At 37.6% G+C, this 25,612-nt stretch overlaps 1 protein-coding gene and 1 non-coding gene across 2 annotated transcripts; one reads left to right on the forward strand and one right to left on the reverse strand.

The window, feature by feature from the left end:
• Nucleotides 1–11,211: 11,211 nt before the first annotated feature.
• LOC116139044 (G-type lectin S-receptor-like serine/threonine-protein kinase At4g03230) lies at nucleotides 11,212–15,353 on the forward strand. Its single transcript, XM_031424721.1, has 9 exons — nucleotides 11,212–11,631; nucleotides 11,713–12,490; nucleotides 12,826–13,323; nucleotides 13,587–13,742; nucleotides 13,862–14,073; nucleotides 14,146–14,356; nucleotides 14,474–14,711; nucleotides 14,820–14,970; nucleotides 15,054–15,353. The coding sequence occupies exons 1-9, from the start codon at nucleotides 11,212–11,214 to the stop codon at nucleotides 15,351–15,353; spliced, it is 2,964 nt and encodes a 987-aa protein (XP_031280581.1).
• An 8,852-nt stretch (nucleotides 15,354–24,205) lies between these two features.
• On the reverse strand, nucleotides 24,206–24,312 carry LOC116139056. Its single transcript, XR_004129379.1, has one exon. It is a non-coding gene; the product is annotated as a small nucleolar RNA R71 (small nucleolar RNA).
• Between the last annotated feature and the right edge of the window lie 1,300 nt (nucleotides 24,313–25,612).

Consider the following 25,612-nt stretch of genomic DNA (forward strand, 5'->3'; position numbering starts at 1 on the left):
TCTTGCTCATGAATTTCATGTTTTTATTAACATAAGTACCACTCCTAAATTCTTTCTACATTTTAGAGGGCCTNAAAGAGTCCATTTTAACCTGAAACACGAAAAGTAGAGAATTACGCACCAATTCAGGTAAAAATGCACTAGAAAGTACCTGAAATCCGACAAAAAGATCAAATAAAAACTGTATAATTTACGGATTATCACTTTGTCACCATGTGAAAGAGCTACCTTGCTTGTAGTATGAAAGTCATAATTGAGTAATCTTTTAGGATATACAGACCCCTATGTTCTTGGAAGATCTACAATTTAGAGAGCTACTTCCTTGTAAGTGTGAAAGCTACACTTGGTTGCTTTTGAGAGAATTTCTGCCCATAGCTTATCTATTACAAAGAAAAAGAAGTAAAAATGAATTTCAATTGTTTAAATAATAAAATAGGGCATGAGGGAAAGGGTAGTTGAATGAAAATTTTGACCAATGAGTCATGCCCCCCTTTAAGGACCCCGCACACACCTATGACAAAGAATCTATGCATTCTTGCTCATTGATTGACAAAAGAAAAGGTTGCATTGTGTGAAAGTAACTTGATTGAGGTCATTTCTCCAGCATCCCCAAGATTGATGATATTTTCTCTCATGTAACACTGATTGACTATACTTGCTTCTGTAAATTTTTGTTTATGAAATTGACCTCATGATAATATTTTTTTTTTTTGTTTTGTGTCTCTTGTCTTTTGCCTTGATCGAATGTCACTCTTTGAGAGTTCTTGTGTGCACATATCTGTAACTTTCTGTCCTTGGTTTCTGTCCTAAGTTTTTGTTTAGTGCCTTGTGTATGGTTCGTTGTGTGTACTTTGTACACTTATGTTATCATGTGGGACTATTGTTAGTTGTGCGCACATGACTATTGGATGTACTCACATTGGGCTTAGTTAATAAAAAGAGAAAACACGTGTTTTTCTAGGGTTGCGTTTTTATTTTCTTTTATATAGTTGTGTTTTGTTCATTTCAATCGTCATATCCAAAGTGCGTTTTTTCTATTCATTCTTTTTCTCCAATCAATGTCTCATAACTACCTTTTTGTAAAGATTAATGGAACACCAACAGAGATTCATTGACGACATTAGAAAGTCTATTGAATCCAAGAAAAGAACAAGAAAAGGGCAGTCCTCACATACCCAAGAAAGTGCACACTCTTCTGCTTCAAGTGAAAGCAACCCCTCTGCCTCAAAATCGGTGTCAAAATCCTCATCATCAAACTCTTCTTCATCGGATGATCAGCCTCTTATCAAGAGATTGAAACGCTCAAAAGGGTCCTCTGTTAAATCCCCTGCAAAGAAGAAGAAACAAGTTGAGATTTCCAAAGGTAAAAAGAAAGTGAAAGCAGCACCTCAATCTGAGGCTTTAGGTAAATGAAAATTTTTTGTTTCTCTTTCTGCTGAGTTGTGGTTTAAAGAATCTGTTATTTTAAGACCCATTGTCTATAAGTCAAATGTAGAATTCTCTGAGTTACCTAAAATCGCCAAAATCATGGCTGATAGAAAATGGAAATCATCTGTGGTGAAACTTGTGCCACCGTGTCAAGGTTTTGTGCAAGAATTTCATGCACATTTTAGGGAAGATATTAACCAGACCCCGTATCACAAAAACCAAGTCTGGATAAGGGGTATTTGGATGGACTTTAACCCTGAAGTCATTAGGAAACTGTTGAAGCTCCTTGTTATAAAAAATGAAGATGACTTGTCTATTCCTGTAGAGGAACGTAGGTTCATGGCTAGTGACCTTAGTGGTGGTACTATTACAGTTTGGCCTAACAGTGGATTCCTTCCTGTCAATGTGCTCACTTCCCTATGTAGGACTCTTTTTAAAATCACCATTACCAACTAGTCTCCATCTAGGCATAACTCCTTAATAAGACTTGATAAAGCCCAATTGATGTATGGCATTGTGCAAGGAAAGAAAATCAACCTTGTCGACCACTAGTGAGTCCAAAGGAAAATCCTTCCTTCTGCCCTTCCCTTCCCTAGTCACAAGAATTGTTGACTCTTATGAGGCTCCAAAAAGACCAAATAATCAGTTCCTCAAAATTAGAAGTATCTCTTCTAAAACCCTTAAGTCTGTTGCCCCTACTGTGGATGTCCCTTCATCCTCTCAAGCCCCTTCTGTAAAATTCTGTGCTTTGTAGTCCAAAGTGTTTGAGTTGTTGCAGGCTCTTGATTAGAAAGTGGACTCTTTTTACACCTCCTTGATGGCTTGAGTTGACTTTTGTGAAACTGTCCTTAAAGAAACCAGACCTGAACTTCTGAGTAAAGGAACTTCAAGTAGTTCCAAGGATGCCCTTGCTGGCTCTACTCCTACTAAATAGATTGATGTTTCTGCTGAACCTCAAGCTGATCTGAATGCCAACACTGTCAATGGAAATACTATTTTTGAAGGTCAAAATCCAGTGCTTTTTGAAGACATTGCAGAAATAGAAGAAAAAGGTGTTGTAGATGAACTTGAGTCTGAAGCTGATGTTGAGCAAAGTGCAAAAGGAACTTCTACCTTTGTAGCTACTCCTGAAATTGATCCCTCAAATAGAGAAAATGAACCTGACAATGCGACTCTTCCTACTGGTTCTCAGACTGTAGAGGATGCCTCTGGTATGGCCATCCCTGCTCCTATGTTCACTTCTGTAGTTGATCCTCCTTCAGCTTGTACATTTGGTAGAACTCGTGTCAAAACTATTAGCAGAAAGCCCCCCAGGAGATCCTCTCATCTTAAAAGCTGATCTCTTATGATCAAAAAGGGGGAGATGATGTTGCTGAGCTGTTTGAGCTGAGCTATTGGACTCATTTTTTTTTTTTTTTTTACAAAAAACTTTATATCTTCTTATTGACATTGACTAGTTGTTAGTGTGATCCCTACTGTCTCTATGTGATCACATTTTTTTTTCTTTTCATATGTAGAACGTTTTTAGTTTTTTTTTTAGTGCTTCCTGTTTTTGCTAATAATCTGTTTGGTTGGTTGTATTTTTGCTAATCTCTCCCTTGTTATGTGGATCCTCTTGATTGTCATATTGATCTGCCCTTCTTTGGAAATCCTTGGTAACTCTATTCCTGTTGTGTGTTGTTTAGGGGGAGATCTTTTGTTGAAGGTGAGTGATTTTATGCCTCATTATTGCTTTTATTGCTTTCCTCCTTAGTAATGTTTTTCTAGCATGCTGTCTTTGAAATGTGCTTTGATCATAAGTGATAAAGGGGAAGATTGTTAGTGTTTTTGTCATCTTATGGTCCATTGTGCACACACTTATAAAGGTAACCACCTTCACAAGTGTGAGCACTTTTGCCTATGTGTGTTTGCAACATTTCTGGCAGATATTTTTCCTCAAATCACACTTCACGTATTTTTTTTCACTTCTGGATAGAATTATTCCTTGATTGATTTTCTGTCTTATTCTTTACACTTGTTTGCTGCTTATTTGCTGAGTAAGGAAATGGATATTTCTTTTGTTTGTGGTCCTAAAATGTCTTGTGCAAAAAGAAAGACATAAAAGTTAAACTTTTTTACCCCCTAACCTTTAACGTGTTGATCACTTTATATTCTCCCGTTTTGTTTTTGTTTTTCAAGAAACCTGATTACATTGTTTTGCCTCTCAGAATATTCTCTATAGTTCTTGTTTTTGTTAAGGTTTCTTACTATGCTTTAGTAGGCTTAGAATTACCCTTATCACTTATCCTTGTGTAAGATCTTTTGAATGTTGGTTTCTTTATGACGAGAGCTTGAGTGCAAGCTACTGTCCTGTTTTTATTGTGAACCTTGAGAGGAACTTTTCTTCAACATGAAGTTGCTGTGTACGTAAAGCTTGCTGTGATGACTTGAAGTTTAACTAAAGAAGATAGAATCATTGTGTAGAAAACAGGGAGTGTTTTACTACTACAGTTATCTTGTTTTATATTTGAACTCATAAGTATTTTATAGTGAATTTACTTCCTTTGGACGTGGTCCCATGGATGTAGGCTTGATGCCAAACCATGTAAAAATGAGCATGTTCTTTACTTGGTTTTATGTATGTTTTAATTCAGTTATTCTCAATTCATTTGCATTAAATTGAATAATCAACCCATTCTGCATAAGTTTTAATCACTTGGTAATTCCCTTAAAACTTACACTTGGTTATAAGCTAAGATTACAAGAGGTCGCGAACTGCGATATAGGTTACAAGTGCTTGGTGTTCTAAGTGTTCTTAGAGAATATCAAGCTAGTCTCTTTCCCACGGTGTGTCTTTGCTATTTTCTTTGTTGAATTCAAAGTGACTGATCCCAATTTTGTGAGGGAGAGCTGCTATTTATACTCGCTGAGCTCAAGATAATGATTATATTTCTGCAAGTGGGTTGGTGCCTACAATCTCTCCTAATGTCCCATTAGCTGAGAACTTAAGAAATATCCTAAAATTAAATGGGGCTTGGACAAGTGTGCAAACCAAATTCAATGACAGACAAAAACTTGAGTCGACTGGGTTGTTGACAGCTATATTCATTCTATCTTGGGCGACATGACAGACTCTAGATAGTGCAAAGTCTTCCTGAACTTTGATTAATTCTCACTAACATCAGCTTATGTTAGCCCTGATTTTTAAGGCATAACACTATTATAAATATGGTTGTATTTAAGCAACTTATTCAACTAAGAAAAAGAAGAAAATACAAGAAAGAGAGAGACTTGTATGTATATAAGCTTATAAGTTATATCATGCGATAATTCATGTAAAAAGTAAGGGCTTTGTTTGGTTCACAATTGGGTGTTTTTGGGAAAAGTTTTCTGAAAAAAGTTAAAAAAAAGTTGAATTGGGTGGGTGTTACGATGTAGGATTTATAAATTATTAAAATACCCCCTATATTTGTTTATTTACAAAACACCCCCTATAATAAAATCTTAAAAGTTAACAAAAACACCCCTAACCCAATGTCAAATACGGACAGCCGACCACCACTGCCGGAGGGTGGCCGGGTTCACCGTATTGGCGCATGACCGGCTGGATCTTGCCGGTCGTGCGCCGATATGGCTTTTGCCGGCCAGATCCACGGTGGATCTGGCCGTATTTTCTCGTCAACGACGACCGTTTGTTGGCCGTCGTTATAAACTGTTACGGCCAAAGATCTGGCCGTCGACGGCCAGATCTTTGGCCTTAGATCTGGCCTTTTCCAGCCAGATCCACCGTGGATCTGATCGGAAAGGGCTAGATCGGCGCACTACCGGCCAGATTCAGCCGGTAGTGCGCCATCCTAACAGATTCCGGCCATTTTCCGGCAGTGGTGGCCGGAATCTGGTAAATATGAATTACTGGGGTGTTTTTGTAATTTTTAAAAAAATATTTAGGGGTATTTAATTAAATTATCAAATTTAAGGGGTTTAAAAAAATTTGAATAATATTGGGAGTAGTATTCCCAAAAATCAAAGTTTTTGGGTATTTTACTGTTTAACTTTTTTGGGAATACTAAAAGTAGTATTCCCAATTGGCAACCAAACGAAGCCAAGGTTTTCATGTTAACATTCAAAGCGAGCCAAGAAACAAGTGACAACCTGTAACAATCCAAACTTGATATATAGTAAATGTACTTCAATATAAGGTGGTACTTATACCAATTCAACTTAAGCTTACAATTATTGACTTTTTACCAAAAATCTCTTTGATAAATTTCTTGTTAAAATTAGGTTCCTTTGTGCTTGAATTTTGAGGTTTTGGAGTGGTGTACTGGGTAAGAATCTGAAATTTTTATTCATTTTCAATGATGAAATCATTGACTCGATTATGAAAGGGACATACTTTAAGCTCCACTATTTGAGGTGAGTAAAAAATAAAATTCATCAATATGTTAACAGTGGCCCGACATGTTACACAACCTTCGTTTTAAAATTAGAGTATTTGCAACACATTTATTTTTTGACATCATTAATTGCTAGAGAATCCAAGGAGTGAGGACGCGACTTGATTAAGAATAAGAAATCAATTTACTGTAATTACATTAATGGATTATGACTTAGAAGTACAAAGAACAATTTTTATTGTGAAAGCACATATGGCTTTAAACGACCAGTCTTCGTTTTAAGGAGAGGGTCCCTAGTACCTCAGCCTCTTCTTCTAGTAAACTGTAAACGCTAAAATTTACAATTGAATTGAAGACTGAATCTTGTGAAGAGAGCCACTGACAACCTTGATGGACCTACGGGGTGCCTTCTTGCGTCTTTGGGGGAGTTAAGGTGGCGAGGGGATTGAAGTAGATAAGGGGTTTGGCAATATGAGAATCAGGGCTGAAGGGTGGTATTTTCTGAATCTCTAATGAGGGGATTGGCCTCAGCTTATATAGTGAACCGTAGGGGCCCGAATCCTAGTAGGACTCTGAGTCTACTTAGTAGGGAACTCCCTTTTCGGGAAGAGATCAGATTTTTGCCTTTATCTATCAAGGCTTTCGTGTTTGGGTGAGATACAGGGTCTTGTCAGAAGAGGAATTTGGTTAGGATTTTGATCCTGGTTATGGACTGTTACGGGTGAATGGGTCGGACCCAATTCAACTTAACTCGGGAGATGACCCAACTCATAGAGCAGGCAGATCCCAAGGTATTCTAAGCGTGGGCCCAATCAGGATTGGGCCAAGGCTCTAGGCTGTCACTTATTACTGTTATGGTTGGACCTCATCAGGCCCAATACAAATTTTGGCCCATACATAAACTAGAAACAAATACCATGTTAACAGTTAGTTTTGCAAGTCGATAACTGGGACCGGAGTAGTTTTTCTATTTCTTTTATCAATCTTGCAAATTTCTTTTGCATCATCAAATCAAATATCAGTTTGTACAAGAAAGTTCTGCCTCCCTTGTTTGATACTTCTCCTTAATTAGGGTTTCTGGTTTATACTACGTTGGTTCTATTGTTGTAAGTTTGTCTTTCTGAAAAGTCAGTTAGCCTTTAATTTTCATTTATTTAATTTATTTCTGATACGATGATCCAACTATTATTTGTTGCTTTAATAAGGGTTTCTGGTTTATACTCCCCTTGTTTTATTTGTTGCTTTTATTTCTGCAAGTTATAGCTTATTGAACATGGTAATGGAATATAATTCCACCCACTTCACACCACTACACATTACGCAATGTGAAACTTGTTACACAGAGTCAATATGAAGGGTCTTTTATAGACGGTAAAATCTACGGTTGATTCTGAATAGACGGATTTTGTGTGAAGTGAGCCACCGACAATCGGATGGACCTATATTGAAAGGAAGAGCAAACGTGCAGGCTTGGGTTACATTGATGTGGTGTCTATTATAGGCACTCCGACGCTTAAGTAAGCACGGTTGAAGGTATTTAGTGAGGGCTGAGAAGGAGAAGGGTTTATCGAAATAATGTGGCTAGGGCTAGACTAACACAAAGTGGTCGAAGCATTGAAGCTAGTAAAGTTAGGGGGGAAACTGTGATTCTTGGGAGCAAGAATTTGGGAGATAAGCTATGGGTGATTTCTAAATGACTAATGAGAGGGTTTGCTCCTGTTTATATAGTGAACCAAGGAGGTTGGAGTCTTGGGACTCTGAGTCCTATTTGGCAGAAGAGTTCCAATTCGGAAGGAAGTCTTGTGACTTGCCTAGCAAGTGAGATTTTGGATCTTGATTGAAGTGGAAAGCAAATAGGATTCTGATTTCTATTTTGGGACGAATGTGGGCTAATGGGCTAAAGCTCGATTTAGCTTAACTTGTAGGATAACCACCAACTCATAGAGTGATCAGTTCATAAGGCGAATTTAAGCGTACGCCCAACCAAAATTGTGTTAAGGCATTGCGCCATAATGTGTTTATTTCGTTATTGAACTTTGTAAGGCCCACTACAATTTTTGGCTCATACAACTTGTCATCAACCTGAATTATGCTAAGAAGATAACTCTTATGAGAACTTGCTCAAACACCGTGCCTAATGGAGAGAAATAGGGGATGGTAAGAACCATCTTCATTGAATGCTCTCATATTCACATGTTAGTTATTATGTTTAGGAATAAATATAGGTTGACAAACACTTCTTACAACTTTCTCTTTCAAATGTTGACGTGACAACTCACAATTGGTCAATTCGCATTTGGTTAGATGGGACCCATTTGTTGGGTAGGTGGGACCCATTACGAATTAACCCATTACGAGCTGACACGTCACGTTTGTGAGAGAAAGTTATTAAAAAGAGTTTGTGAGTGTAGTATTACTATATGTTTAGAAGGTCGATAACCATAACTTACTTTCTCAATAGATCAAGCAACCTTTAATTCTCATCTAACGTTGTGAACTACATTCATCCTCAATGCCATTTTCTTTAAGTGTTTTGGGAGTTTGATCAAAGGATTGCCAAATTCGTGGAGAAATCTAGGTTACTTTAAATCAGTATCTAATTTATTATTACTTTCCACAATCAATTAAATTTATTTATTTATTTATTTTTAGCTTAAATTATGTTGGCACGAACCAATTTCATTTAGGCTACTGTAAGTTGGGTCATAAAAGAAAGGAATTGTTTAGCCAAGAAAAGAAGACAATACAAGAAAGATACGGACTTTTGCATAAGCTTAAGTAATAATGCAAGTGGAAGTTACTGGTATCATGTGCACCTGACGTCAATATTGAGTGTCACTAACAAAGGTCTTATTGGGTCATGTCAAAGAACATTCAAGTTGACAGCAAGAAGCAGAGCTTGTTTTATGGTAGGAATCTGTGTCATAATTAGGGGTGTTCGGTTATGGGTATCCTATATTTTTTGAAGGAACTAGAACCGACATAATTAGGGGTGTTCGGTTTCGGGTACCCTGTGTTTTTTGAAAGAACTGAAACCGACGGTTCTGGTTCCTAAGTACCCAGAAGTAGAACCTATAACAACAGTTCCAGTTCCGGTTCTGGGTACCCTATAAAATTACAATGACCCCCCAAAAGTTTTTAAGATGGTAAAAAAACCCTTAAAAACTTACAAATACCCCCCCACTTGGAACTTGTTAACAAAAATAAAATTACAAATTATAAATTCAAAATTACAAACTCCATTACTTTGTAAACATAGATTCTCAAAAGTCAAACCAACTTACTTTAAATGTTATGAAATATAAATATAATTGTATTCACATTACTTTTTCTACAAAAGTTTTTATTAACCCCCAAGTCTTTAATTTTATTTTATATTAGTCTCGGTTCCAATTGTATTTACATTACTTTTTCTACAAAAGTTTTTATTAACCCCCAAGTCTTTAATTTTATTTTATATTAGTCTCGGTTTCAGATTCCGATTCCAGTTCCTAACTGTAAGAACCGGAACCGAAACTGCACAGTAACGGTTCCAAAAATTTGGAACCGAAACCTACATGTTGACGACTGGTTCTGGGTAGGAACCAGAATCAATCCCCAGATATCCGTCGATTTTGATTCTAATCGGTTCTTTTGAACACCCGGGGTCATAATAGCTAGCCTTAAGGACCACTTGAAAAAACAAAAGTGAAATGGACAAACTTAGACGACCTTGACCTGCTTTCCCAGCTTCCTATGCTATAACACAGCACCACTCAACGGGCCAAGCCTTATCACGTGGTCCCTTTTCTGATGGTATTGCCAAGGATTGCTTCTCGACATTTGTGGTGTTCATTTTCCTAAAGGTTTTCATATCTTATTAATTATTATGATATCGATCAATGAAATCAAATTATGAATATGATGTAAAATTTGTTTCAACTGGAGATTTCAAATATAATTTGCTTTTTTTTTTTTGCTAAAACTAATTTTTTTTTTTTTTTTTTTTGTACTTAGTAGATTTAAATTAGCCCCCAAACAAGACTAGTTCGCTGAGTATAAACTCAGCGTACACTTGCAGCCAATGGGCAATTTTACCATTCGGTTAGTTGTAGTTCATTCAGTGTGGATATTATTTCACACCAAATATACAAAACGAAACTTGCAAATCAGAGTCAAAATTGGCAAGATATCGCTTGTAAATCAACTTGAGAAACATGTGGATCGCACTAGAATTTGGGACCACTAGTAAATGAACAAACAAGTGAACAACTAAAAGTACGTCTTCATACTTTTAGTTGTACTCGCTCACATCTCACACCCTTAGATAACGGGGAGAGAAGAACAGGAAGAACTATGTTCATTAGACGCACCGAGACTCACATATTACTTATTCAGCTCATTTTGTATCCATTTTTATCCTGTTGTCATCTACCTTTCTGTTCTGCGAAAGATACCTTAACATTGATTGATTCCATTAGTGATCAACAGCGATTTGAATTAGGATTTTCACCCCTGATAGGAGGTCTGATAAGAAAAGATACGTGGGAAATTGAAGTATTATAGGTTTATATCTGTTAAGCCTACAAAATCAGGCAGAGAAATTTTTGGGCTCCGCCACTGATGGAACGTAACCTGCTCCTTTATTGAAGTTGCTTTCCATGTTGTCAGCGAAGGAAACAGAGACAACAAAATCAGGCGGAGAAATTTTTGGGCTCCGCCACTAATGGAACGTAACCTGCTCCTTTGCTCCTTTATTGAAGTTGCTTTCCATGTTGTTAGCGAAGGAAATAGAGACACCAGCGAGAACAAAATAACAAGAAAGCAAATCATAGATAATAAACATAAAGAAAATAACATATGCGATTTATCTTGATTAATCCAATATAGGTTACGTCCAGTCAAATTAAACAAAATAACAAGAAAGCAAATCATAGATAATAAACACAAAGAAAATAACATACGCGATTTATTTTGATTAACTCAATATAGGTTACGTCTAGTCAAATTAATATTATTGCAATATTTTCTCTCTTTTCATTTTACAATAAATGAATTGTTCTATGATTTGCTATCACACACATAATAAAAGAAAAATATATTTATATACTAGGTTTAAGTGACAAAACATAGTTTTACAATGATTCTTATTTCTAAGCTCAACTCAATAAGAAATTAATAACTTTCTTATTAACTTAAAGAAATCCTCGGGTTATACATGAAAAAAATACAAACGCCTACGTACGGGACAACTCCAACAGTCACACACTAAATAGTGTAATTATACAACGAACTAAATAATCTCAAAGAACAGCATACTTTTTTGTCTGAATGAAATAATCCACTTGATATCATGAAGAAGACACTCCTACATAAAACGTTTCAAAAACGGTAATTAGCAGAAGAGATAGGCCCGAGAGGAGTCATCATGAGATCGACTCCTAATCAAAATCACCTCCCATCCACCATATGTGTTCTGTATACATTATTGTCATGTTCATTGCTTCTTTATTGCTCTGCCAGAGATACTATTTCAGTAAACACTTCGCTTAAAGATGGAGAAACCCTTGTGTCAGCTGGACAGAGATTTGAACTGGGATTCTTTACCCCTCCTAAAAGCTCTGATATAAGATACGTTGGAATATGGTACTTCAAGTCAAAGCCACGAATAGTTGTATGGGTTGCCAATCGAGAAAGCCATCTTCCCGATTCCAATGGATCATTTGTTATTGCAAATGACGGCAACCTCAAGGTATTGGATGCAGCTGGAATTGCTTACTGGAATACAAATCTTAAAAGTTCGCTGCCTGGCGTCCGGGAAGCGAAGCTCATGGATTCAGGAAATTTGGTTCTAAGCGACAGTCAATTGGAAACAAGTCCATGGCAGAGCTTTGAACACCCAACCGATACGTTTCTTGCCGGTATGAAGATGACTGAAAATATATCGTTGAGGTCATGGCTCAGTGAAGATAATCCAGGAGAAGGCAATTTCAGTTTTAAGATGGTTCAAGGAGTAAACCCGTATCTCATCTTGAAAGGAAATATCACATACTGGACAAGTGGGAAGTCCGGAGATTTCTTTAGGTCCTATGAAATAGCTTACTTGTTATCAAACTTCAGTAAGAGTACTCTCAAATCTACAGATTCCAAATCTCTCTTTTACGGGTTAAAAAATATTTCAAACATAGACTATAGCCACACGAGGCTTGTCATGCATTTTACTGGGCAGATACAGTTTTGGAAAAAAGATAAGATGAAGGATTGGTCTTTGATGTTGTCGGAACCAAGCGATCCATGTAGAGTATATAGTTATTGTGGAAACTTCGGCAGCTGTAATAGTAACAACAGGGTGAAGTGCAAATGCTTGCCAGGCTTCAAGGCCAAGTCACCTGAAAAGTGGAATTCTGGCGATTTTTCAGGTGGCTGTACAAGAAAAAATCCAATTTGTGCTGCAAATGACATGGTATTCGGCTTGAAAATGATGAAACTGGATAACACAGACATACGAATTCCAGACGCAAGAACTGAAAGTGAATGCCAGCGTGCGTGTTATAACGAGTGCCAGTGCCAGGCATATTCATTTGTTAAAGCCACGCTAAGAGAAGACCCTGTATGCTGGATTTGGAAACAGGATTTGAATGATCTTCAGGAAGAGTATGCCAATGGGGGTCGAGACATCTATGTCCGTGTGGCACCTTCTGATATAGGTATCTCTCTTTTTTTACATCAAAACCAACAAAGGAGTTTGTATAGCGTTGATCAGACACAGCCACAAACAGGAACACTAGCTGATGACTTAAAGTTCGAAAAATGGCTCATTAATTTTGAAAGATAGCACAAAAGCAAAAATCCATCACCTGATATATTTAGTTGGTGTTTGGCCCATTTTCTTTTATTTTATTCCCTGTTTTCCCCCCTTTAATTAGATTTTCTGGCTCAGTTTTTTACTAGTTCTAAAAACTAATGTTAAGTATTTACCTAAGTTTTTGTTGAAGTGGTATCTTAACATGTAACAATTTAAGTGTTATATTCTTTGCTGCAGAATCAACAGAAAGAAATTGTAAGACTTGTGGTACAAACCTAATTCCATACCCTCTAAGCACTGAGCCATCTTGTGGAGATCCCAATTACTTCAGCTTTGTCTGTGACACCTCCACCGGGCAAGTTAGCTTCAAAGCACTGAGTGGCACCTACCGAATTGCTAGAATAGATCCAGATACAAGAAATTTCAGTATCCAAATAAAGCGCGTAGATGCAAGGAATTCAGAAGGAATTTTGAAGCTCAACCTATCATTGCCATTTTATATTTTGACCAACGGGTTTGACGCCGGCCAGGAAGATAGTAGTTATGGTAATTCATCTAACAGTGCAAGTGAAGTAGTGATTTATTGGACGCCACCACTGGAGCCAACATGTAGTACACAAAAAGATTGTATAAATTGGCCTCATTCAACATGCAAATTAGCAGGCAATCGAGTAAGGAAGTGCCTCTGCAGTGAAACTCATCGATGGGATGGCCTTTTGTTAAATTGCACTTCAGGTAAGAATGTTCTGAATTCATGAAAAGGTTACGTTGTCCATTCGTGCATGCTAAATTTACCTTGTAGATAAAGAAGAGATTGGCCTTCCAAGCTAGCTAGGAGTGATATACATTGTGTGATGCAAAAGAAATGAGAAAATTATCTTGTATTTTCTGATTGTAGTTCTTATGTGATTGGGCTCTGGCATTCAGAATTCTGCAATGATCATCGTGTTATACTATAATAAATAATTTAGTGAGGCTATTCATTTTCATTCTTACAGTGAATCCAGATGAAGGTGGTCACACTTTGCAAAATGGACGCTCTGATGTAAGAAAGAAGCAATGGATCCTGACTGTTGGAGTGATTGTTGCTAGTGTGATAGTTCTGTTCATCATTGTTTACTTTTTCTGTCAAAGAAAGAAAACCCAAACACAAGGTAACTGTATCAATTATGCACATAATAATTATCCAACTAAACATAATTGAACAATATTTTAATGGTTCTTCGATTTAAATGGCACCTGGCTGAGATATGCTGTTGATTTTTTTATTCAGAAGACAGAGAAAGCCTTCAACAAAATCTGGCTGTTCGTTTCAATGACAGTGCAAGGCACGTGAAGGGCTTGGTAGACACGGACCAATTCAGAGAAGAAGATAAGAAAGGCATAGATTTGCCTTTTTTTGATTTTGAAAGCATACTGGCCGCTACAGATAATTTCTCAGAAGCAAACAAGCTCGGAAAAGGGGGGTTTGGGCCTGTTTACAAGGTAAATATTCACAGGAGTCATCAGTACGTCTAGTCATATGTACAATCATTCTCATAACAAATTTGACCGCAGGGTAAGTTTCCAGGAGGTCAAGAAATTGCTGTAAAGAGGCTCTCAAGTGTTTCAGGACAGGGTTTGGAGGAGTTTAAGAATGAAGTAGTGTTGATTGCAAGGCTTCAACATCGTAATCTCGTTAAGCTTTTGGGTTACTGCGTAGAAGGGGGTGAAAAGATTTTACTCTATGAATATATGCCCAACAAAAGCTTAGACTCCTTTATATTTGGTAAGCCACGAGACTAGCATGTCTGAACTATCTATTGATCAAACTTTTATTTTGCTTTATTGAAAATTACCATAGTCACGGACATATGTTTTTTAATATGAGACAAATAAATTTCAGATCCTACATGCAGTGTTTTGTTGGACTGGGAGATGCGCTTCAACATCATTTTAGGAATTGCTCGAGGAATTCTCTATCTTCATCAAGATTCTAGGCTTAGAATCATTCATAGAGATCTAAAAACAAGTAACGTATTATTAGATCAAGAAATGAATCCTAAAATATCTGACTTTGGCTTGGCCAGGATTTTTGAAGGCAAACAAACAGAGGGGAGTACAAATCGAGTGGTCGGAACTTAGTAAGTTTTCACAATTCTCCAATTCAATTGGGAAAAATATGTACAATTGTAATTAATCCAATAAAATCAATATATCATGATAAAATTTTATTATTTTAATTGATGCAGTGGCTATATGTCTCCGGAATATGCACTAGACGGATATTTCTCAATCAAATCGGATGTCTTTAGCTTTGGTGTTGTTGTACTTGAGATTGTCAGTGGAAAAAAGAACACGGGATTTTATAACTCAGAAGAGGCATTGAGTCTTCTAGGCTATGTAAGTGGCTAGCCCTGTATTATCATGTAACTAATTCTCCTTTTGGCCAATTTCTTCATATTGTTTCAGTTTAAAACTTTCAGGCGTGGAGATTGTGGCGAGAAGACAAGGCACTGGATATAATGGACCAAAAATTAAGTCCAAGTTTCAACAAAATTGAAGTTTTAAAGTGCATAAATGTTGGACTCTTATGTGTGCAAGAAGACCCAAATGATCGTCCCACCATGTCCAATGTTGTTATCATGCTTGGCAGTGAAACTGCGACCCTTGCAACTCCTAAACAACCAGCCTTCATTATAAGGAGAGGGCCTTCTACTTCAGCCTCTTCCTCCAGTAAACCAAATATTAATTCCGAGTTGACTGTTAGTTTAACAGGTCGATAGTTCTTATTGTCTTTGTCCTTTTATTTATCAATCTGGAAAACTCTTGTGCATCAAATAACTGTTCTCTACAGAAAGTTCAGGATTGTGGTTTATATCCTCAAGTTTTCATTATTGTAGGGATTGCCTCTTGAAGTATCAGATGGCCTATAATTTCACTAATATTAATTTGTAATATCATGATCCAAATATCACATCTAATATTAGGATTCTATTATTAATTGAGTCTCTTGAGTCTTGACTCTCTTGTGCATCTCATGTCATACCTTTGTTTTTCAACGTGCGTTGTTATCATTTGCTATATTATTTTTTATTTCCTATTGATAGTGTTACGCAATCACACACAAACTTAGATCCTAAAACACAATCAACCAACAATAATACCAACAAAACACAGAGATTACCGTGGTTCACTTATCCTTTTATGGATAAGCTACATCCACGTTGAGCTCAGGAATGGTAGAGCTCGCTGCACTTACTATTACCAAGAAGTATCAAGATTACAACAGATTCAACAATCACCCAAAATCAGTACAACGTAAACTGCAATCAACCTAATGAGATACCCACTGAGAATCCCTAATCAGAGAGAAAAACACTCTCACCCGAATGATTAATCTCCCTAACCACTCGAGCCTGATTACACAAACAACAGCAAGAACTCACAATACTAACTCAGAAATCTCACAAAGGAAAAACCCAACATTGTTATACGTTTCTGCGCAAAAGGTGAGTTTACATATGGTTGACTAAGAGACTGATTCTGGCCGTTAGATCTGGAGTGCATCCTGCAGTCTGAATCCATTTTGGTTGCTTTGTCTAAAACAATGTCTTACTTCTTTACCCAAAACGACACTGTTTCAGGCTTCCATTTTAACAATCTCCACCTCAGAAGCACTGGAAACAGCCTCTTTGTGCAGCTTGCTCAGTTCCATTCCGTCATGGCTCTTTATCACTCCAGGCTACTTGACATACAACATGTTCAAGTAGTGCTTGAACTTGGCTGGAGTGATTATCTTGGTGCCCATGTCTGCTGGATTTTCTTCTATGGGTACCTTCTTAAGTTCAATGATTCCACTTCCAACTTGATCCCTCACAAAGTGATAGCGGACATCCACGTGTTTAGTTCTTTCGTGATACACAAGATTTCTGCTTAGATGAATCCCACTCTAACTGTCAGAATACACTGTCACCTTTCCACCAATTAAATTTGCCTCTGTCAGGATTCCTTTTAGCCATAAGGCTTCTTTAACTGCATCAGTTACTGCAATGTATTCTAATTCTGTTGAAGACAGTGCTACTATAGGCTGCAGTTGCGACTTCCAGCCTATACAATTTCCACCCAATGTAAAAAAATATGCTGTAGTTGATTTCCTACTATCCTTATCTCCTGCAAAATCAGCATCTACAAACCCAACCAGATCAAATGCAGTATTTCTTTTACAGTATTCAAGCCCAACATAAATGGTACTGTTTATATATTTCAGCATCCATTTTAAAGCTGTCCAATGTTCCATACCAGGGTTAGACATATATCTACTTAACATGGAAATGGAAAAGGCTAAGTCTGGCCTAGTACTAATCATGGCATACATCAGTCACCCCACAACATTAGCATAAGGGACAAACTCCATTCTCAACAATTCTGACTTAGTTTTGGGACATTGGGACTTACTAAGTATAAACTTACTAGTTAAGGGCATTGAGACCAGTTTGGCACCAGCCATGCCAAACTTTGTGACTAGTTTCATTAAATAGGATTGTTGCTGCAGCCTAAGTTCACATCTCTTCCTATCCCTATTTATTTCCATGCCTAGAATTTTCTTGGCATTCCCTAGGTTTTTCATGTTGAATTCAGTATTTAACTTCTTCTTTAATTCACTAATCTGGGTTTTTGACTTGCTAATCAACAGCATATCATCAACGTATAACAGTAAGTAAATAGGTAGATCATTATCCATTTTAAAGTAGAAGCAACTGTCATATTGACTACTAGTAAATCCTATACCTATTATAAAGGTGTCAAACATTTTGTACCACTGCCTAGGAGACTATTTTAACCCATATAAGGACTTTTTAAGAAGGCATGCATGGTCTGGGAACTCAGGGTCAATAAACCCCATAGGCTGGCTCATATAGATTTTTTCCTCTAGTTTTCCATTAAGGAATGTAGTGGTGACATCCAATTGCTCTAGGTCTTGGTATGCAACTACTGAAAACATCATCCGAATTGTTTTGTATTTTACCACAGGAAAGAAGACTTCATTGAAGTCTATCCCCTCCTTTTGGGTGTACCCCTTAGCCACAACTCTGGCTTTATACCTAGGTGGGTCAGCTATGGAAATGTCATCTTTAAGTTTGAAGAGCCACTTTCATTGGGTCAGCTTCTAGTTACTTGGTTTTGGAACCAGTGACCATGTTTCATTTACCTTTAAAGACTGCATTTCCTCCTCCATAGTTGTTCTCCATTTGTCCCTATCTCTGGATTCCATGGCCTCTTGATATGTCTCAGGTTCAGACCTCAGCACCTCAATACCAGCAAGAAGGGCAGTGTAAATTAGTTCTGTGTATGAATACCTTAAGGTTGGTCTTACCTCTCTTCTTGTTCTGTCTCTGGCCAGCTGATAATTTGTCAGTTCATGTTGTTGTGGTTCTAGGAATTCTTCTGCTTCTTCATCTTCAACTTGATCAGGTTCCTCTGGTGCAGTTTTAATTTCAGGCTACTGGGGTGCTTATGCTTGTGCTTGTGCTTGAGGTGGATTTAATTGTTGGGTTGTGGGCTCCACCTTAATCTGAGTTCTGACTAGTGACTGTTTCTATGCTTTTGGTGTTACCTGTATCAGGGTTAGTTCCTCTACATGGGAATACTCCCTCATTAAACACAACATCTTTGCTCACTATGATCCTGATCCTTGGTGACTCTCTATCCCATAGCCTGTACCCTTTTGTGCCCTCAAGATATCCAAGGAACACACAACTAGTTGATCTTGGTTCCAGTTTTCCCCCTATTGTGTGTGCATATGCTACACAGCCAAACACTTTTAGGTGTCCTAATTCTGGTCTTCTTCCAGACTATCTCTCTTCTGGATTGATTAGACCTATGGTTGTAGAGGGGCTCCTATTCACTAAATATGCTACTGTAGAGAGTGCCTCTCCCCAGAATGTTTTTGGGAGGTTTGAAGTGATCAGTAGACACCTAACTTTATCTAGGAGTGTCATATTCATTCTCTAAGCAACCCCATTTTGCTGTGGGGTATTTCTGACTGTCCTATACCTCAAAACCCCCTGTTCACTATAGAACTTGTCAAACTCCAGGTTACAAAACTCAAGCCCATTGTCAGTCCTAAGGGCTTTGACCTTTCTACCAAACTGGTTTTCAACTAAAGTTTTCTAGTCTATAAACTTTGCTAGGGCTTGATCTTTTGACCTAAGTAAGAATACTTAGACCTTCCTATTGTAGTCATCTACGATTGAGAGGAAATAATTGTTTCCACCATGAGATTTAACCTTTTTTGGCCCCCATAAATCAGAATGTAAATAATCCAGATAGTTGTTTGCTAGATGAACTCTCTTAGGAAAACTGTTCCTATGTTGTTTACCAAGTACACAATTTTCACAGAATTCTAAACTAGTGACAATATCTTTCACAAACTGTCCTTGCCTATTTAGAACATCCATCCCCTTCTGACTTATATGGCCTAACCTCAAATGCCACTTTTCAGTTACTGATAAATTTGGAGAACCAAGAGTTGTGTTGTTACAATCAGAGTAGAAACTACCACAAAGTATATAGAGACCATTTTTCTTCTCTCCTGTCAATACAAGTTTTTCATTCTTATAGACATTCAACCACCCACTGTTGGCCTTATAGCAGCATCCTGCTTCATCAAGGGTGCCTAGAGATATGAGGTTTCTCTTTAAGTTAGGGATATACCTCACTTTGGTTAACCTGATCAGTTTTCCCCCACTTAAGCTAAGGGTTATGCAGCCTGTTCCCTTAACTCTACATGCTTGGTTGTTACCTATGTACATAGTCTCATGTTCAGAATCCTCAAAGTCTTGGAACTAACTCCTATTGGGGCTCATATGGAAAGTACAGCCTGAGTCTAAAACCCATTCCTTTGTAGTGTCAGATATTGACACTGTTAGAACTTCTGGTTCATCCATTTGATTACTAGTGGTGGCTAGGTTGTTCTCTGTATTTCCTAGTTTTTGTTTCTTCTTCCAGTTAAAACATTTTTTCTTTAGATGGCCTTTCTTGTTATAGTAGTAACACTTTCTAGCTTCTGTTTTGGTTTTATTGCTTCCCTTCCATTTCTTCTTATTCTTACCCCTCTGACTAAGCTGGAATCTTTTACTAGACTGACCAGGTTCTAATCTACCCTTCATAAATAGAGTGCTATTGTTCCTTTTAAGGGTTTTAAGCTCTAATTCCCTAGCCTTAAGCCCAGCAACTATCAAATCAACATTGGGTACAGTATCGAAGTACTGGAAAACATTTTTGACTACTTGCTAGTCATCAGTTAAGGAGTTTAGCAATATCATGGCAAGACTTGTCTCTCCTAGTTCCTGGTCTGTGCCTTTCAAAATCAGATTCATCTTAAGAAATTCATCTAAATTTTCCTCAATAGACTTCGAATTATCCATTTTATATGAGAATAAGGCTCCCTTTAAGAAAGCCAAATTCGGTGCAGACTGCAAGGCATATAAAGATTCTAATTTACCCCATAAACTAAAAGGAGTTTTGAATCCATCTACCTTCTGAAGTACACTGTCCGAGAGATTCATCACGATCAAGTTGTATGCTTCTTCGTCAATCTCTTCCTCCTTCTTCAGTCTTTCCTCTAACCATTTCTTGGGATCCTTTTCCAACGCGATTACAACCTTGTTGTGTGAGAGAAGAGCTTTCATCTTCTTCTTCCAGCTCCCGAAATCGATCTTCCCATCGTATTGGTTTATTTCTAGTCGTGTAGTGGTGTTTGTGGTCATTTTTTATTGGTTTTGTGAAAGCTCCAAACTGTAACCCTAGTTTCTCTTACCCTGACTTTTGTGCGTAATCCTATTAATTTTTCCCAAGATTTGACTCCCTAGATCTAATTGGAGACTCAAAGGAATCACTGATTTGAAAACCCCCAATTTCCCGAAACCCTAATTTCGCAAAACTCTAATTTCGCAAAATCTCTTCTATCGGGACGACTCGTTAATCACCAGATCTAGACTCCAAGAAATGGCTCTGATACCACTGTTATGCAATCACACACAAACTCAGATCCTAAAACACAATCAACCAACAATAATACCAACACAACATAGAGATTACCGTGGTTCACTTATCATTTTATGGATAAGCTACATCCACGTTGACCTTAGGAATGGTATGAGCTCGCTGCATTTACTATTACCAAGAAGAATCAAGATTACAATAGATTCAACAATCACCCAAAATCAGTACAACGTAAATTGCAATCAGCCTGACAAGATACCCACTGAGAATCCCTAACCCAAGAGAACAACACTCTCACCCGAATGATTAATCTCCCTAACCACTCGAGCCTGATTACACAAACAACAGTAAGAACTCACAACCCTAACTCAGAAATCGCACAAAGGAAAAACCCAACAGTTTTACACGTTTCTGTGCAAAAGGTGAGTTTATATATGGTTGACTAAGAGACTTATTCTGGCTGTTAGATCTAGAGTGCATCCTGCGGTCAGAATTCATTTTGGTTGCTTTGTCTAAAACGACGTCGTACTTCTTTACCCAAAACGATGTTGTTTCAGGCTTCCATTTTAACAGATAGTTTCCATATATTTACTAATTTATAAAGTTTATATCACAAGAGAATCTCCATACAGAGAATATAAGTACATGAACATGAACATGATCAATAAATAAAAAATATAACTTCTTTAAAAGAAAATTAATTTTATACAATTCTACTACTCTTTCAATAGGGTTCATATGATATTTTAAACTACAAGGACATATATGATATGTCACAGTAACACGTATGTATTCAATATCTTCCACTTTTAAAAAATTAAAAATAAAAGAAAAGAAAATTCATACATTATACATTATGTAAGGAGTCTGATTGATTGTGTTCATAATTCATGCATTATATTCTTTGATTATAATAATGTTTAATATGAGATATAGTTGTATTTTTTTTTTTTTTTTAGTTTTTTTTGGTGGCAGGTCTCCAACATTCAGCATTAATTTCAAGGGAGACTATTGGGTTGGTACAGGATTTTTTGATGCTATAGCTTCGTTTTTGTTCTTTGCAATATTAGAAATTTACAGATTTTTGGAGTTTTAGCTTTTTGCAGTCTCTATGACATTTTTGCAGTGAGTGCAGTTTTTTGTGTGTTGGATCTGCAGCTTGGATCTGCTCTTGGGGTGTTCTAGTGTTAGATATATATTTTTTGGCTTTTGGGGTATGTTGGTTGTTGTTGTGTGGTGGATGGCATTGGTGCATGGCCAAACAAAGGATTCTGAAGAGTTTTATTTGGAGATGCAATAGCAAAAAACTGCATTTTTGTAGTTCCCAGAAGTAAGTTTGGAGATGTGCAGCGTTTTGTTAAGAAGCCTGGCTATTTGTGCAGTGTGTTCTAGAGTTGCAACTTCAATGCTGCATTTTGTTGGCTATTAGTGTTGTGTTTTTAGGGCTGGACGTGATGATTAGGCCTGTTATTTTTGCAGTGTCCAAGAGAGTTTATTTGGTTGTACAGTTTTATTGTATAGCACTCTGATAAGAGCTTGAATGTTGATATTTTGTTAGTGATTTAATTGGTTTATTTATGGAAAAATGTGCTTAAAGTGTGGAATTTGGATTATTTCTTTCATAAATACCATTTATGGGATCACGGGTTGCACTTTAAGTGTTTTCAGGCTCACAACAGGTGTGTGAAGGGAAAATAATGATATCGATAGGATTCACGAAGCGTAGGAACAAACGGCACAAGAATCAGGGTCGAAATGAGGGAGTTGTGGTACTCGAAGATGTTACGGAAAATCGGAATTCTTCATCATGAGTATGCCTCGATGTTTCTATCATAATTGAGCTGTAGAAGTTGGAATTTGACGATTCTAGTGGCGTTGGAAAGTTATTCAAAGAGATACAATTTTTGTGTTACTTCATCTAATTCTGAAGTTTTCAGATGCTTTGGATAGAAGGAACGATCGCCGCGGCGATCATCTTACCACGCGGCGATGGGTCATGGGTTCGTGTTAATCATTACCCTAATCCGAATCTGAAGGGCTAAGTTTTCTGATTTTTCCTAAGCACGACCAGAACCCTAGGGATATAAAGAGAGTCTTTAAGAAGTTAAAAGGGGGCATTGGGAGAAGAAGAAGACGGCTACCAATTTGGAGATCGGGATCCTGAAAGCTCTCGTTCACCGATTAAAGAAGTTTATCTTTTCTTAAATGATGTCATTAATGAGAATGATGGGTTTTGTTATTTTCATTATGAACTAACTTTCTTGTCTAGGGCTAAGATGTCGCCGATTTATGAATATGTGTTGACTTGAATTGTTGTTAATTCTATTGTGTTTATAATTTAAGTTTTATTACAGTGCATAATGCTTTCAATTCTCAAGGGCCCGAGGGTTGAATGATTTCAAGGGTTAGGTTGAGATCGAGAGATGAAACCTGATTTGTCTTAGGTAATAAAACCATAGATTGAGCGAAAGAGAGATAGGTTACCGCGATCGTGAGGCTCGGTAAATTCATAGAGCTTAATGATCTTTAGCTCTAATCCAATTTAGAGATATCTTGGGTTGTTGTTTACGGGTTAATTTGCTAATTGCTCGAGAGAGAGAGTTAGTGGAATAATAGGGGATTTGGCTTTTAGAATACCTTGATTAGGTTAACAACAAATGTCAATGCATAGGATTAAATTGGTGTGAAATCTATGCCCTAGGTTTAGTCATATGATTTCACTCAAAGTTTTACAAATTCTGCCTTTATTTAGTACTTAGTTTTAGTTATTTACTTTTTCATTAAAATCATTCTTAAACTTTAGTTTAATCAAATAGCAATAGATATAATAGTTTGGTACTTGGTAGGTAGTTCCTTGGGATTCGACACTCGTTTACTCGAGTTTTACTACTTGCATGATTTCGTACACTTGCGAATACCCTGTCAAGTTTTTGGCGCCGTTGCTGGGGAACTATTTTATTTTACAATATCAAATCGAAATATTTAGTTGCTAATTGATTTGTTTTTTCTATTTACTGATAATTGTGATTTTTGTTGTCTTATTTATGGTTTTCCGCTAGAATCTGGAGAGTTTCGTTCTAGAGGTCGTGGTCATCTTAATCCACTTGATTTTGAGATCGAGAGAACGCAAAACAGTTGAGAAGAGAAAAGGGCAAGTGATCTGAACAAGCAATGGCTAACAAGGAGTTGTCAATCCTATATGCAAAATCAAGAGAATGAGAATGAGGATAATTTGGGAGGAAATGCAATGGGTGGAGGTAGCAGTGGTTCAGAGAGCATGAAGGACTATTCGAGTCCTACTATTGATGGTTGTTATTCAAGTATCAGGAGACCACCCATTCAAAGCGACAATTTCGAGATTAAGCCAGCAATTATTGGAATGATTTAGCAGTCAATCCAATTCGATGGGTACCAAATGATGATCCCAACCTGCATATCGCAAATTTCCTCGAGTTGTGCGACACATTCAAGCATAATGGGGTATCGGGATGCAATCAGAATAAGGCTTTTCCCATTCTCTACGGGATAAAGCTAAGGCTTGGTTGATTTCATGCCATCTGGGAGCATCACGACATGGAATGAGTTGGCTCAAGCGTTCCTCACTAAGTATTTTCCACCTGCCAAGTCGGCCAAACTGAGGAGTGAGATTACCAACTTTTACCAACATGATTCAGAGTCATTATATGAAGCATGGGAAAGGTTTAAGGATCTTCTACAGAGGTGCCCACATCATGGTATACCAATCTGGTCACAAGTGAAACGTCTACCAAGGTTTGCTACCAAACATTCAAGCCATGAGTGATGCTGCAGTGGGGGAACATTGAACACCAAAACACCACAGAGAAGCATACAACAGATCGACGAGGTGATGGCGAACAACAACTATATGAGGACTCCAGACAGAAATTCAGCAAGGAGATCAGCGGGAGTGCACGAAGTCGACCGTTACACTGCATTGGCTGCTCAACTTACGAACATCCAAAAGCAATTAGGAATGTATGAAAATTATGCAATTGATCGATCTCTAACATGTGACCTTTGTGCAGGAAATCATGCGTCAAGCGATTGCCAAAGGGAAACCAGTTTGCTCAACATGAACAAGCCAACTACGTTAACAATTTCCAAAGAGGGCAAGGGAATCGTATTCCAATACGTATAATCCAGCATGGAGGAAACACCCCAATTTTTCATGGAGCAATAACAATGAGCAAAAACAAGCACCTATTTTTCAACCTAAGAGCACAAATCAAACTTGGAAAATGCATTAACCAAGTTCATTGAGGAGACAAGCAAGAGGTTGAGAAGACCGAGTCCTGGTTCAAAACCAATGCTCATAAGGAACCTAGAGACTCAAATTGGGCAGATTCACAACATATTGGCGGGAAGAGGTCAAGGGGTTTTATCGAGTGATACAGAGAAAAACCAAGGAACAAGCACATGCAATCACCTTGAGGAGTGGAAAAAATTTGGAAATTTCGCAAGGTGAAAAATAGAGGATAGAACAAAACCTGAGGATGATCAGAAGAACGATCGCCGCGGCGATAGAGATGATGGCCGCGCGGCGAGCGTGAGCAGGAAGAACTACCCGTCAGAAAGAATGACGATCGCGCGGCGATGAAACCTTCAGGTTTCATCAGGATTATCCTACTATCGTGAAAATATTCAAATTTCGTCAGGATTATCCTACGATCGCCGGGCGATGAATCTGGTGGCCGCGGCACCGTAAAAATGAGCAGAAAAACTCCTTCGAGCCAACAACCTTGCGTACCACAACGGTTGAAGAAGCTCCGATTAAGGTAGATAAACTGTATTCCCCGTAGATTCATAGTGCTAGATATGGAGGAAGATAGGAAATAACTTTAATTTAGGGAGACTTTCTGGCCACGGGTAGAAACATTGATAGATGTCCACCAAGGAAAATTGATCTTAAGGGTAGGGAGGAGACAAGTAGAATTGTGTATTTAAATCTATGAAGCGTCCATCTAAGTTAGATTCATGCTTTAAGATTGATGTTCTCGACACCGTAGTGGAGCAGAAT

This window comes from Pistacia vera, unplaced genomic scaffold (assembly GCF_008641045.1).
Source record: "Pistacia vera cultivar Batoury unplaced genomic scaffold, PisVer_v2 Contig346, whole genome shotgun sequence".
Taxonomy (NCBI): domain Eukaryota; kingdom Viridiplantae; phylum Streptophyta; class Magnoliopsida; order Sapindales; family Anacardiaceae; genus Pistacia; species Pistacia vera.

Excerpts from the sequence above, each read along its gene's own strand:
- LOC116139044 (XM_031424721.1), top strand. The coding sequence starts at position 11,212 with ATGAGATCGACTCCTAATCAAAATCACCTCCCATCCACCATATGTGTT. Across the intron at positions 14,074-14,145 it reads GGTTTGGGCCTGTTTACAAG|GGTAAGTTTCCAGGAGGTCA; the intron begins GTAAATATTCAC and ends ATTTGACCGCAG. Across the intron at positions 14,712-14,819 it reads AATCGAGTGGTCGGAACTTA|TGGCTATATGTCTCCGGAAT; the intron begins GTAAGTTTTCAC and ends TAATTGATGCAG.